Below are 14,717 nucleotides of genomic sequence, written 5' to 3' on the forward strand. Positions count from 1 at the left end.
CATTTAGTAACATAGTTGGGATATATGTAATAGTTTTATATTCGCAAGATGAGATAACTCAGATAGCTACATGTTCATATATTACTGCTAGGCTTAGATCAGAAACTCATGAGGGAACTTCTCTTTCTATTGACATTTGTTTTTAAAGATTTATTTACTTTTATTACAAGTCAGACATAGAGGAGGAGAGACAGAGAGGAAGATCTTTCATCCAATGATTCACCCATCAAGTGACGGCAACAGCTGGAGCTGAGCTGATCCAAAGGAGCCAGGAGCTGCTTTTGGGTTTCCCATATGGGTGTAGGGTCCCAAGGCTTTGGGCCATCATCTGTTGCTTTCCCAGGCCGCAAGCAGGGAACTGGATGGGAAGTGGGGCAGCCAGCGTTAAAACTGGTGACCGTTTGGGATCCTGGCATGTTCAAAGTGAGGACTTTAGCCACTAATATGTGGGGCCCTCTTTCTGTTTACATTTAAAAGAGCATTGAATATGTAGCACATGTAAATAACTGTGAATGGATTCTGTTGGGTAAAGTAATCAACATTCTCGGTTACTTACTTCTTGTGGATCAATTTGCTCTGGAGAAGACGTTTTTAAGTTCCTTGACTTTGCCTAGGTAATCAGTGCAATTAAAACCTTCAGAGAAAGTTTTTTAAAAGGATTGTTTAAAAATCAGTTGTGTTTTAATCAGTAATTGCAAAAACATGGAAGCAGCCAAAATGCCCATCAACAGAGGATTGGATAAGAAAGCTATGGTTCATCTACTCCATGGAATACTACTCAGCTATTAAAAAAAAAAAAAATGCAGTTCTTTGTGGCCAAATGGGCCAAACTGGAAACCATAATGCTAAGGGAAATGAGCCAATCCCAAAAGGTTAAATACCACATGTTTGCCTTAATTTAAGATGATATGATGTTATGTATAACATGTTATGTTTTGAATGTTATATGTTGTGTATAAACTAAAATTGAAGTATAGGTGAGGTGGTCACAGAAGGTGGCTGGGAACTCGCATTTACTTTTAACATATTGGTTACTCATTACTATGTCAATTAATTCCATGGTGATGTAAATTTTTGCTGATGGTATGTTGGAGCTTTTAATTGATCGGGATGATAGTCTGCTGGCTCTGTCTTCAGACCAGAGAGGGTATACCTAAGAAGCCGTTGAACTTGACTGGACAATAAGATGCTGGACTCTATGTTTGGTATATGCTTGCAATGGGGGAATCTCAACTGAACTTGAACTGTGGTTATGCAACAAGGTGGAGGAATCCACCATGGTGGGAGGGTTTGGGGAGGGGTGGGGAGAATCCCAGTACCTATGAAACTGTGTCACATAATACAATGTAATTAATGAATTTAAAATAAAATTAAAAAAAAAGAAAAAAAAATCAGTTGTGTTTTGAAAAGACTTCTTAAGGTGCGTTGACTGAAGTTGCTTGCAGATGTGTGTAAGACGGAGATCAGTTACTTTGCTCGATACTTCAGCTGTTTAATGTCCTAGAAGCTTACACTTTTTTCACTTGTCATTTTCGTCCTCTAGTCAAAGAAATCAAAAGGATACTTGAGTAGTACTTAGGATATTGGAGTGACCTACTGTCACCTCTGCTTGTACTTTTTTTTTTTTTTTTAAAGATTTTATTTTTATTACAAAGTCAGATATACATAGAGAGGAGGAGAGACAGAGAGGAAGATCTTCCGTCCGATGATTCACTCCCCAGGTGAGCCGCAACGACCGGTGCGCGCCAATCCGAAGCCAGGAACCAGGAACCTCTTCTGGGTCTCCCACGCGGGTGCAGGGTTCCAATGCATTGGTCCGTCCTCAACTGCTTTCCCAGGCCACAAGCAGGGAGCTGGATGGGAAGTGGAGCTTCCGGGATTAGAACCGGCGCCCATATGGGATCCCGGGGCTTTCAAGGCGAGGACTTTAGCCGCTAGGCCACGCCGCCGGGCCCTGCTTGTACTTTTAATTCAAAAGTCAGTTAGCTTTAGTTTTCGTTTCCTTACCCATAAAAACCTGAGTTCTATTTTGTGACTTTGCAGTTTTCCAGATTTTTATAAAACCTGTGAGTTTGAGGTGCATTGCATTTCAGAATTATGAATACATTTGATTTTTGTACTTAAAATGTTAATAGCTTCAAACTTGAACTATGGTTATGCAACAAGGTGGAGGAACCCACCATGGGGGGAGGGTGGGGGGAGAATCCCAGATTCTATGTAATTACAACACAATGTAATTAATGAATAAATTTAATAAAAAAATGTTAATAGCTTCTATTAATCATGTCTTCCTTTAAAAACATTTTGTGATCCTCTGTCTATTTTTATAGTAAATTTTCTTTTCTAACCTATCAGTACCCCCTCACGTGTTGCTAAAGGAGGAGTGGACCACACCAAAATGAGTCTGCATGGTGCCAGTGGGGGACATGAGCGATCAAGAGATAGACGAAGGTCAAGTGACAGATCGCGGGATTCATCTCATGAAAGAACAGAGTCTCAGCTTACGCCTTGTATCAGAAATGTCACTTCTCCAACACGACAGCACCATGTTGGTATGTGGACTCCGCTAGCTTGCCCCATGGTTCTGAAGAGCATCTATTTACCTTCTTAAAGGAACATTGATGCTGAATTGTGCCTAATGCTTCAGAGTAAAAATAACTGCTTCTGTTTGGTTATCTCTGTTTTAGCTGGGTTCAGTTCTTGCTGTGAAAAAACACATTTAATTAAAGCAACTCAAAGGGGAAGTTTTTTGGGGGTTAGGGTAGTATTATGAAAAGGTAATCAGTAAGACCTTTTGAACTGGAAGGTAGATTTTTCAAGTTAAATTTATCTTACAAGGTATAGTGCAGTGTTTCATTATAAAATAGTTTGTAGTAGTTGTAGTTTATAAAGCACATTATTGGTTAAAAAAAACTTCTAAAGAGAGTAAAAATTAGAATAACCTTCAGTTATTTATTCAGATTTTAAACAATAATTCAAATTTAGTAAAAATAGAATGTGAATGAGGAGGTGTGAAATGTTTTACGTGTTTTAGCAGCTAATTTAGGTCTTTTTCCTCCTTCCTATCATTACTATAAATGAACACTGTTACCCAAGTGAATACACGGTGTGACTGTAAGGCACCAGTGTGAAACAGGAGCTTAGCAATGTGAACTTGCTCATTTTCATTTTCTCCTGGGGAGAGGACAAATGAACTACTATGATTTATTTTATGAAGTAGTTTCTGATAGTCTGTTGTAAATTAAAGTTGTTTATATTACTAAAGTAGAGAAGTTGTCAGTGTTGAAATAGGTCCTTGAAAACAGACTAGTACTTATAAACCAGAAATTATCATCAGTGTAAATAAGAGTTGACTGTTTGTTAGATGTGTCTGGTAGTAGAATTTCAGGATATAATAAATTATTACATTCAGCAAATTTTGCTTTTGGAAGGCTACCAGCAATGTGCAAACAGGAAAAAAAGGTGGGGGGTAGGGAGGAGAAAGTATGAGAGCGTCTCTGGAGATATAGCAAACCTAATTATATAATCAGTAATGCTGTACAGAGTGTTCTAAGTAGCATGAGTCATGGAGGAATTTGGCAAAAGCTGATGAAACTGATGAGATGCAGGTACATTTTTAGGTCACCTTTAAAGTTTAGTGTTCCAGCCTCTAAATCAAATGTACCATGAAATCTTAGTCTTCATTTGCCTTTTGTAGAATATTAGAACACTTAAAGAAATTTTTTTTAATATTTTTATTGCATTTTTTGAATTAATTTATACATTAATTACATTGTATTACGTGACAGTTTCATAGGTACTGGGATTTTCCCCACCTCTCCCCAAACCCTCCCCCCTTAAAGAAATTTTTAAAAAAATTTTCATCTGTAAAAGTTATAGGCAGTAATTATAGATCTTTTCAAATATGCGAGTGAGAATGGAGAAGAGACAGACCTGCCTCTAAATCTGTTTTATTTGATGGGCAAAATAATTTTTTGTCTGTTTTCAATGATTTTTTTTCATTGTGGACCTTCCTTTTGTGAATGTGATATATTGCTGGTTTTAGAATGCCTTCATTAATACAGTGGGAGTCCAAACATTGTGTACTCAGCGTATTATTATCACTTTCAGTACTTGGAACAATTTAAACTGTTGGTCTTAGTAATCTGTTACTAACTTTTGATCTGAATTTATTTATTTACAGATTTGGTCCCATGGGCTTTTCTGTATTTTTAAGTGGAAAAATAATATGTACTGTAATTTCTATTCTAGTCTACATCAGAATTAGCTAGCTATACTGCTTTTTAAAGGTCTACAAATGAGATTTAAAAAATGTTTTGAGGGGTTTTTTGAGTTTTAATTCTGGAAAATGTGTATTGTGTTCAGTAATAATGTTATTTGAAATCAAAGCACACAAATGCAGTTATGTAAAACAGCTTATCAGATCTTGAATATTTGAAGAAAATGTGTATAACTTTAATATCTTTATTTTAGAAAGAGAAAAAGATCATAGTTCTTCTCGTCCAAGCAGTCCTCGTCCTCAGAAGGCATCCCCAAATGGTTCCGTTAGCAGTGCTGGGCATGGCAGCAGAAACAGTAGTCAGTCAAGTTCAGATGGCAGCTGTAAGACATCTGGAGAGATGGTGTTTGTATATGAAAATGCAAAAGAAGGAGCACGGAATGTAAGGACATCGGAACGAGTCACACTAATAGTGGATAACACTAGATTTGTTGTAGACCCATCCATTTTTACTGCACAGCCAAATACAATGTTGGGCAGGTTTGTATTACACTATTCTTTTTTTTAATACTAGTGCTTATAGATCTCTTTCATAGCCATTATTTTTACTTTTCATTTAATTTTTATAGTAACTGAAATGTAGTATAACTGTTTTTCATATTGAAAGAGTGAGTTTTTGAGGTTGACTCACTTGTTCAAGTTAATATAGCTAGAACATGGTAAAGTGAAAGCTTGAGTTTGGTTTTATCTCTAATATTCTTTGCAATACCAGAAGGAATAGTAAATATGTTACTGAAGTCAGGATACTATTAAGGATCTCTACGTATTGAGACCAAATATTTAAATACTTGGATTTAGTTGTGGTATATTTCCTGCACTTGAATTTCCTAGCTCAAATGCCAAATAAAGCAAGTATTGGCTTATTTAAACAATAAAAGAAAACAGTTGGTTAGCTAGAAAGTCAGGATGACATATCCATTTGATGTAGATACTTTTCAAGACAGATTTAGTATTTTATTTGAAAGACTTACAGAAGCAGAGACCTTTTATCCTTTGGTTTACTCCCCAAGTTTACACAATGGCTAGGACTGAGCCAGGCCTAGAACTAAGAGCTTTTTGCTGGGTCTTCTGCTTGGATGCAGGGACCTAAGCATTTGGGCTGTATCTTGCTTTCTCAGGCACGTAAGCAGGGAGTTAGAGTTGAGCATTTCAGACTTGAGCCACTGCCCATTTGGGATGCCTAGGCTGCAGAAGCTGCTTAGGATTGAACACCTGCTATTTTTAAATAATTCTTTGTCCACACTAAAATGAAGGTAAAAATAAACAGAATCTTACATGCAGTGAACATTTATGTTTTTCTGTATTTGTGTGTGTGTGAGAGAGAGGCAGAGGAGACAGAGGGTGGAAGAAGGGGATGGGGTGAGATTAGAGAATAAATGCTGGAGTATACTCATCCTATGTGCGTTTTGAGTTGCTAAATGTTTTCTTCTAATATTGACTCTAGACTTTATAGTCAGGAAAACAATACTTGTAGTATAAATAGGCTTTTATGCATTATCAGTATTTTAGGAGGTTATTGTTTGAAACGGTTAGGAAAATAAGTGACAGTTTCAATACTTTGTATTTTTATGTATAATTTTTTAAAAATTACCTCAACTGTTAGGCTGTCTTTTTAAAGAGATTTTGTTTTTTAAGTATTCATTCATCTGTGAAGAATAGCTTTTCCCTTTTGTAAAATGTTCGAGTTTTGAAAAGACAGCATGACATTTGATTCTTGAAAGACTCTTAAAATCAGTGAAGACTTCTTTTCATTCCATTTTGAACCAACTCGTGTTGGGGGGTGATAATTAATATTCATGGAAACAATAAAAATCAGATGACATTCTTTTGGAAGCACTGAAATAAAAAAAGCCTTGTTCTTCCTAAGTTTCTGTGTTTCAGCAAAAGGAAAACATTTAAATTAGGAAACTTGAGAATACTTCCAACTTGCATTTACTTTGGAAATAGTGGTGCTGTGGAATTCAGTGGTTCAACTTAATTTAATCATGATTTTTAACTTTTCTTGAGAGTACTCCTTAAATTTTATTGACAAAGGCCTCCGTTCTAAATACTCCCACAGGACCAGCAACATGACTTATGTAAATCCATTAGTATTCTTCTTATGTAAAAATTAAGAGTTTTTTAACCAATTAACTTAATTTTTTGATTTTTATTTCTCTAATCTATCCTAGCATTTGATTGCTTGTTTTTCAGTTCCAGAATTAAAATGTGAGAATTTTGAGATGATTTTCATTTACATTAAATGTCATTAGATAACCTGTTTTTCCTATATGATCTGCATTTTTTCTAGTTTAGCTTCCTGTATGTGCTCCATTATAGCATTAACTTTATAATTAAAATAGCACTTTTAAAACAGAGACACAGATAACATGGCCCCCCCCCCTTTTTTTTTTTACTTTTCGGAGTATACTCATTCTTCCTCTAGAATGATTTATATGGTCTTTTATTTTTTAATTTCAAGAAGGAGGTTGGCTTCTAAATTTTTTTTTGGTTTTGACAACCAAAGTATTTTTTATTTCTTTTTAAAAAATTATTTCTCCAACACATGTTTGTAGGTATAGCGGTTTATCCGTCTTGCTTTCTTTTCTTCCTCCCTGTTTCCTCATGTTATCTAGTAGTGTAGTCCCTTAGTAACAGTTACACATTCAGCTTTCTGCCATTAGCATTTAAATGTATCATGACATGGTAGATATAGGCAAGGGCAGAAAATCTAGAAAATCACTTTGGTTTTACTATTGCTCTTGGGGAGTCTGTTCCTTCCCATCGAAAGACTATTTTAACATGCCTTCATTTATAATGTTTGCCAGAATAATTTTCTTTTGTTTCAAATAGTTGATTATTTTTATTTGAAAAGCAGTTACAGAACAGAGAAATAGGTTTGCCGTCATCTGATTCACTACCGAAAGGCTATAACCACTGGAGTTGGGCCATTTTAAAGATAGGTGCCTGGAGCTTCTTTCTGGTCTCCCATGTGGGTGTCGGGACTCACCACTTGGGCCATTATCCTCTGCTGCTTTCCCGTGCCATTAATGGGGAACTGCATAGGAAGTGGCCCAGCTGATACTTGAAGCACCAGTAGTATGGGATGCTGCTGCTACAGTTAGAGGTTTAACTTGCTGTGTCACGGCACCAGCCCCCGAGAATAAATTTCTGATAGAAAGTCTCAAATGAATTTTATGAGGTTATTTAATGCTTAAATTAGAATTCCTTTCACTCTTTTGTATGAGGATGGCTTTTCTTTTTGAAGGAATTATTTTTATTAATTTCTTAATTCTTTGTTCTCATAGGATGTTTGGATCTGGCCGAGAACATAACTTTACACGTCCCAATGAGAAGGGAGAGTATGAAGTAGCAGAGGGAATTGGTTCTACTGTGTTTCGAGCTATTCTGGTGAGTCTTGCATATATTCGTTAATCATAAAACCTCTTCCTGGTAGGTGCTTGGATTAGAAGCAGAGTTCTGTTTGAATATCTGTTTGAGTATGCAAGACAATATTTTCCTTTGTATTATGTCTTTAAAGCTTTATTTTTATTGGAAAGGCAGAGATAGAGACAGTTCCATCCGCTAGTGCACTCTCCAAATGGCCACAGTGGCTGGAGTTGGACTGCTTTAAAGTCAGGGGCCAGGAGTTTCTTTGAGGTCTTCCAAATAGGTGCAGGGGCCGAAGGACTTGGCCAGCCTCTGCTGCCTTCCCTGGCCATAAGTAGGGAAATGATCAAAAGTGGAATGGCCAGGACTTGGACTTGAACTAGCACCCAAATGGGGTACCAGCACTTCAGGCGGAGGCTTAGCTTGTAATGCCACTGTGCTGACCCCTATTTTCCTTTAAATGCCACTTTATTTTTCCTTTAGTGCATAAAGATAATATATAAACAAATACATTTCATGACCTTTAGGAAAAATGATAAGAAAATTCATTTCTTTCAAATATTTTGTAGTAACATTTTTAGATTTATATGACTTCTCCCTTTTTTGTCCTCATAAGTATGGCGTATCCATCATTGCTGCTACCTGAGAATGAATGTGGCTACTTGGATTTTATTTCCCCTAACTAACCATGTGGAAATGTATTAATATTTTCATACAGTCATCTCCAAAATATATTTATTAACATCTTTGTTTCAAACTTTGAGTTTTTAACCTTTTGCTTCAAGGAATATTTCAATTAGTATCCCATTGTCCCAATTTATAATTTGCTTAGGGATAAAGATTTGGTTTTTGGTTTTCGCCACCTTCTGGAAATACACGTTTTCCTTAAATAGTTTTGGGGAGATGAAAAAGCAGGTATCTTGAGATAGAGACGTGGGAAAGCAGTTCATTTTTATCAAGTTGTTAGTACTTGGACAAGTGTCAAAACTTGTTTTGCTTCCATTGGTACGGTGACTTTAGAGACAGTCTTGACTGTTTCGGCACCTCGGAGCGTGAGACAGGGCTCCACTCTGCAGCAAGTGCATGTTAAGCTGCCTGTGCTGCGGTGGGATCCGCTGGGGAGTTGATGATTTTTGTACCTCAGCTGTAGAGTGACTTATTTGTAATTCTCAGGCCCGTTTCTATGATGTTTTAAGATAGGTTTTGAAGTAATTAGTATTGACTGCTAATAATAATATGGGAACAACAAAGGCTGTTGCTTAGAGTATTTAGTGGTGCTTCGTGTTTGTTAATGCTTGCATTTAGCTGTGATTGTTTCTAATTGCAGTTTTTTAAAAAAATGTTAAATTTGTAAAGGCTAAATTCATTAGGTAATATTTTAGTAACTCACATTGCATCAGTTTCTTTAAAATTTTTTATTTTTAGGTAATGCTTAGAAAATGACTTGTTCGGAGGATGATACATCAATAGTGTGATGTAGCAGAGATGAGATGGATACACAGGGAAACCTGTGTTCTCTTATCTGCTGTTAAATTGTATGATTGGTTAAATTAGTGAATCTCTCTGTGACTGAATTATTCTGATAGGTAAAATGAAGGAGTTCTTAGGTAAACAGAATCCAGCTAGCAATATTCTGAAACGATAAGCTCAACTGTGTTTAAAGGTATTATAAACCTAACCTTAATAAGTTTTAGCTATCTTTGTTCAAGATATTTTATGCATTTTTTACTTTTGTTTGTTCATTAGGATTACTATAAAACAGGAATAATCCGTTGTCCTGATGGCATATCCATCCCTGAACTGAGAGAAGCATGCGATTATCTTTGTATCTCTTTTGAATATAGTACTATTAAGTGTAGAGATCTCAGTAAGTATTATGTTTTTTTTGTGTGAGTGGTTTGTGAAGTTATACATTTGTAATAAAAAGTCTGAACTGGTGTTGTTTACCTGATGATTTTGAATAGATTTTGAATATTCAGTTGAATTATAAGGCATTCTAGTACCATGAAGATTATTTATGGAAATACACAAAGTTCATGATATCTATGCAGTTTCTGAAAGTTTTTCCAACTATGTGTGAACTGTTAGACCTTTTCCTTGACTTTCCTTAATCACCTGTTATCAGTCTTGAATCTCCACACGTAAGAGCCTGGCTTTTGTGCAAATATTTCATTAAATCACAGCATCCATAAAATCATTTCTAAAAAAAGATTTATTTGTTTTATTGGAAAGGCAGATGTACGGAGGGAAGGAGATAAAGAGAGAAGGGTCTTCCATTCACAGGTTCACTCCCCAAGTGGCTGTAATGACTGGAGCCAAGCTGACCTAAAGCTAGGAGCAAGGAATTCCTTCCGGGTCTTCCACACAGGTGCAGGGTTCCAAGGCTTTGGACTGTCCTCTACTGCTTCCCAGGCCACAAGCATGGTGCTGGATGGGAAGTGGAGCAGCTGGGATCCTGGTGAATGCAAGGCGAGGATTATAGCCACTAGGCTACTGCACCGGGCCTCCGGCATCCCAAAATTTGTAATGTTTTTCTCTCATCACTTTTCTTACCCCTGACTACTATGATATCCCTGGAAAAAGAGGCGATTATACACAAAAAAAGCCAAGATAGTGTATCTGAAGTATCAGGTATTAAGTGATTGGATACATTCATAGGAAAGGGGAAGTTATTGTGGGCCAGAGGGACTGGGGAAGAGGTCAGAAGAAACAGGTAGTAAAGAATGAATAGAGGGCCCAGTACAATAGCCTAGTGGCTAAGTCCTCACCTTGCAACCCTCAGGATCCCATATGGGTGCGGGTTCATGTCCTGGCTGCTCCACTTCCCTTCCAGCTCTTTGCTTGTGGTCTGGGAAAGCAGTTGAGGATGGGACTCTGCACCCACATGGGAGACCCAGAACAAGCTCCAGGCTCCCGGCTTCGGATTGACTTGGTTCCGGCCGTTGTGGCCACTTGGGGAGTGGATCAGCGGAAGGAAGATTTTTGTCTTTTCTACTCTCTCTAAATCTGTCTTTCCAATAGAAATAAATGAATCTTTATTTAAAAAATTTGTTTAAAAAAAGCATGAATAGAAATTTATTTGGAAAGAGTAGGGAGGTTATGCTAAGGGTTTGGGTTTTTGGAGAAAGGATACAACAGCTGTGCTTTGGAACTAGCTTAGAGCCAAAACTTTACATCTGAATTATAAGGAGATAGGGAATAAATAGGTGGGCCTGAATAAGGAAGATTTTTAATATGAAACTATTGTTTCTTCATTTTAATCAATTGCAGTGGAGAACAATCTTTAAAAAAAATTCTATATATAGTTTATAGCCTTATGCTAACCTGATACATATGGTTATATTTATTCCCTATCTTGTAAAAGGTATTCTACTTTCTCAGAGATTGCTATATTGTAAACTCTGTGAAGGAGAAGTTCTTACGGCAATTACTCTGTGTATAAATATGACCAGCCTTTTTCATTATCAAGTTTGCCCTTAAGATGTTTAAGATATTTACCACAAGTACCCATAAAAATGGATGGTTGCCCTTGGACGTCATAAATGTTACTTAAAAGTTTAAAGTCAAATAGTTGGACATAGCTGGAACACAGAAGTATAAATATAAACAGAGTTACTCTTTTTTCACATCTCAAAGTTACTTTAATCAAAACCATGAGCATTGTAAGTCTTTACATTTTGTGTGTGTGTGTGTGTGTTTTTAATATCATACAATTAGATGTTTACTTTTAGTGACTCATTGAGAAAAAACAGTAGAATTTTGTACAGATGATAAAAAGTTTAGTTTTGCAATTTGGACATTGGTTGATCTATCGTCACTGTTAAGTACCTTTTATTTGTTATGGAATTGAAAGTAAGAATCTTTATGTAAAATATATGTAATAGGGCCTGGTAAATGGCCTAGTGGCTGGGTCCCTCGCCTTGCATAAGCCAGGATCCCAAGTGGGTACCAATTAGTGCCCTGGCTGCTCCAATTTCTGTCTGGCTTCCTGCTTGTGGCCTGAGAATGCAGTGGAGGACGGCTCAAAGCCTTGGGACCCTGTTCCCATGTGGGAGATCCTGAGGGGGTTCCTTGCTCCTGGCTTCAGATCTGCTTAGTGCTGACTGTTGTAGCCACTCAGGGAGTGAGCCAGCAGATGGAAGGTCTTTCTCTTTGACTCTCCTTCTTGCTGTGTATCTGTCTTTCCAATAAAAATAAGTGAATCTTTAAAATATATATATATGTAATTTTCCTAGACTTTTGGCTTTTAAATATACTAGAATTTTAATAATATGTTTGTAACGTCTATTACTAAGAATTTAAAGGCTTTATTAAGAAAAAAACTGTAGACTTTGTTTATATAAAATATTATGTATGATTTTAATATTGTCTGCATAGTTGAGAGGGATGCAGATCCATTTGGGCTTCCTAATGGGGTGAGAAGGGTTGAGGACAAATGTTTCAGTTCAATTTTGTTTTCCTCTTTTTTCCACAGAGGGAAAGGGGAGGGGGCTGCCTTTTGCTGTCCACTACATCAGCACTTAGGGTCAAGGGAGACTCATTCATTGATGCCTTAAGAGATCCCTATGTGGGAAAGAATGTTCTGAGGGTGTTACTTGAATGGTCTTGATAGTTCTGAGATGTTGTCAGCTTCATTGCACCAGAGCTAAAGGTGCAATGAAGGTCTGTTGGTTGACCGAGTCCACCTTAGTACATTCACAGGTTGAGATACTTGCTACAAAGCTTGGCCAGGAGAGGTGTCTAACCTATTCTACTTTGCATCCTCTGATGAGACACTTGATATTCTCTGCTGGCCTGGATGAGCTGGCTGTCATGTTCCCTGTGTGCATCTGGGCACATTGTCCACTGCACAGGCATCAGCAACTTAGAGGCCTAGGCGTATATGCACTCCAAGGTCACACTGCGTATCTTGTGAGCTCTGTGGCTAGGGTTTGAGTCCAGCAATCTAAATCTAAAATTTGAAAAGATAGCAGTCATCATATAAAAATGTAAGATTAGTACAGGTGTAAACTTGTATCCAAAATAAAAATTTCTGTGGAAATATGAGTTTTTACTAAATATTTGGAATGACCTTGCCCTAAATATCTAGTTTGTCTTTTAAGAAGAAATCATCTTAGTATCAAATGTTCATTGAATAGAGAGACTTGGATTTCTTAAGTTATTAAAATCCTGCTGAACATAACTCAAGTCCTGATACCCTGCCACTCATGTGAGATTTGGATGGAGTTCCAGGCTTCTGGCTTCAGCGTAGTGCAGCCCCAACACTTTTATAGCCATTTGTGGAGTGAACCAGCAGATGAAAAATCTCTCATCTAACTAACTCCCAAGTACTAACTGTGCATTTCTCGTTTACTGTTTGACTTGTCATTTCTTTTCCCCCCATTCTTGGTCAAGTTTTTAATGTGTTCTCTGTATATGGACATATAGAAAGCAACAAGGCAGGCATTGTCCTAACCTTTATGGTGTCTAGTGGAGAAAACAAACACTTGACAAGTAATATAAGTTTTGAAAAACGCAGTGGGAAAATTAGATGCTCTGAGAAGTATATGAAGAAGTGGCTATGGTGAATCATTATCTTTAGTTCATGAGAGTCAGGTGAAGCCTGAAGGAATAGTAACAAGTGGGGCAAAGCTGACTGAACGAGGCAGCTAAGATGGTGTTTGCAGAGGCTGTCAAGTAAAGAGTAACATGACGTGAAGAACTGAGAAAGGACCAGTGTGGCTGAGCGATGGAGGCTATCTAGCAGGGAATAAGGAAATGTAAGAGGTGAGGAAGAAATGTACCAAATATTTAATGATGATTCATTCTCTACTGAGTACTGTTCTAAGTTCTTGGGATGTAGTATGAATGAAATAGAGGAAACAATATTGTACTGCAGTTCATTTTCTATTGAAGACAAGTGTCTTCAATAACATGTAGTGTCTTAGCAACAGATGCTAAGTGATGAGGTTAGTGAAGAAGGGTCTTGTAGTAGCTATAGAGATTCTGTTGGAGAAGAAACATGCCTGGTGTGTTTGCGAGCAGCTAAGAGACCAGTGTAGTTGATATAGAGTGTGTTGAGACTGTTAGTTCTAGATGAGAAGAGAGGAAACAAAGATCTGGGTCAGGTATTTCCTTGATTTTGTTTACTTTTAAATCTGAGGGAGAAATTATTGAATGGCCTTGAACAGATAAGTAAATTGATTTGTAAGGTTGCCACATTGTACCAGTTCATGGGCTACTATTTTTACAAAATGCAAAGTAGAGTTGTTTATTGCTGTAGTCCTTATATGACCCATAGTTTAAAAGTATCACACTTGACTGTTATGTTAGAAATGAACTGAGAATTGAGGTAGAATATTGCCATTGAAATGAGTAAGCAAAAGCATTACATTCATGCGGTTGAGTTTGACTGTGTACTCAGGGAGCTGAGGTTGTTTATTTGAGTGAGTGAAGTCCATCACCCTTCTTTCTTCTGTGGTTAAGTTGGCTATGGCTTGACCTTTGTCTGCCTTATTCCTGTTGATCCTTTTCATCTCACCCTTTTTGGTACACTGAAATATTAATGCTGTTTGTGAATAGTTATCTGAGAAGGAGAATGTGTGGGAATGGAATACTGGAGCTATTTCAGTTATGTAGCTAATTAGATAGCTGTCTTTAAGATATACCGTAAGTCGTGACATAATTGCGTATTTTGATGAGAGATAACATGATATACTGAAAAGTACCTTACACTGGAATGAAGTTTCAATTTTGATTTTGTGAATTAGTTTTGTAACCTTGAAGAAATGGTTTCATGGTGTGTAAATGAGAGGGCTTATGTTGAGTGTGTTTAAATCAACCCTTCTCTGTGACATTCGATGATTTTTTTTTTTAAGGCTTTATTTTATTTTTATTGCAAAGTCAGATATACAGAGAGAAGGAGAGATAGAGAGAAAGATCTTCCGTTCACTCCCCAAGTGAGCGCAACGGCCGGTACTGTGCCGATCCGAAGCGAGGAGCCAGGAGCTCTTCCAGGTCTCCCATGCGGGTGCAGGGTCCCAATGCATTGGGCCGTCCTCAACTGCTTTTCCAGGTCACAAGCAGGGAG

At 37.2% G+C, this 14,717-nt stretch overlaps 1 protein-coding gene across 5 annotated transcripts in view; it reads left to right on the forward strand.

Annotated features, from left to right (window-relative positions):
• The window catches only part of BTBD10 (BTB domain containing 10), a 67,236-nt gene that overhangs the window by 43,958 nt on the left and 8,561 nt on the right, over positions 1 to 14,717 (forward strand). For all 5 annotated transcript variants that reach the window (XM_058663346.1, XM_058663345.1, XM_058663348.1 and 2 more), the window contains 4 exons: positions 2,356 to 2,552; positions 4,474 to 4,759; positions 7,567 to 7,669; positions 9,395 to 9,515. In XM_058663346.1, coding sequence (XP_058519329.1) covers positions 2,356 to 2,552; positions 4,474 to 4,759; positions 7,567 to 7,669; positions 9,395 to 9,515 — 707 coding nt within the window. The remainder of the gene's footprint in view (positions 1 to 2,355; positions 2,553 to 4,473; positions 4,760 to 7,566; positions 7,670 to 9,394; positions 9,516 to 14,717) is intronic.

The sequence above is a fragment of the Ochotona princeps genome, chromosome 4 (genome assembly GCF_030435755.1).
Source record: "Ochotona princeps isolate mOchPri1 chromosome 4, mOchPri1.hap1, whole genome shotgun sequence".
Taxonomy (NCBI): domain Eukaryota; kingdom Metazoa; phylum Chordata; class Mammalia; order Lagomorpha; family Ochotonidae; genus Ochotona; species Ochotona princeps.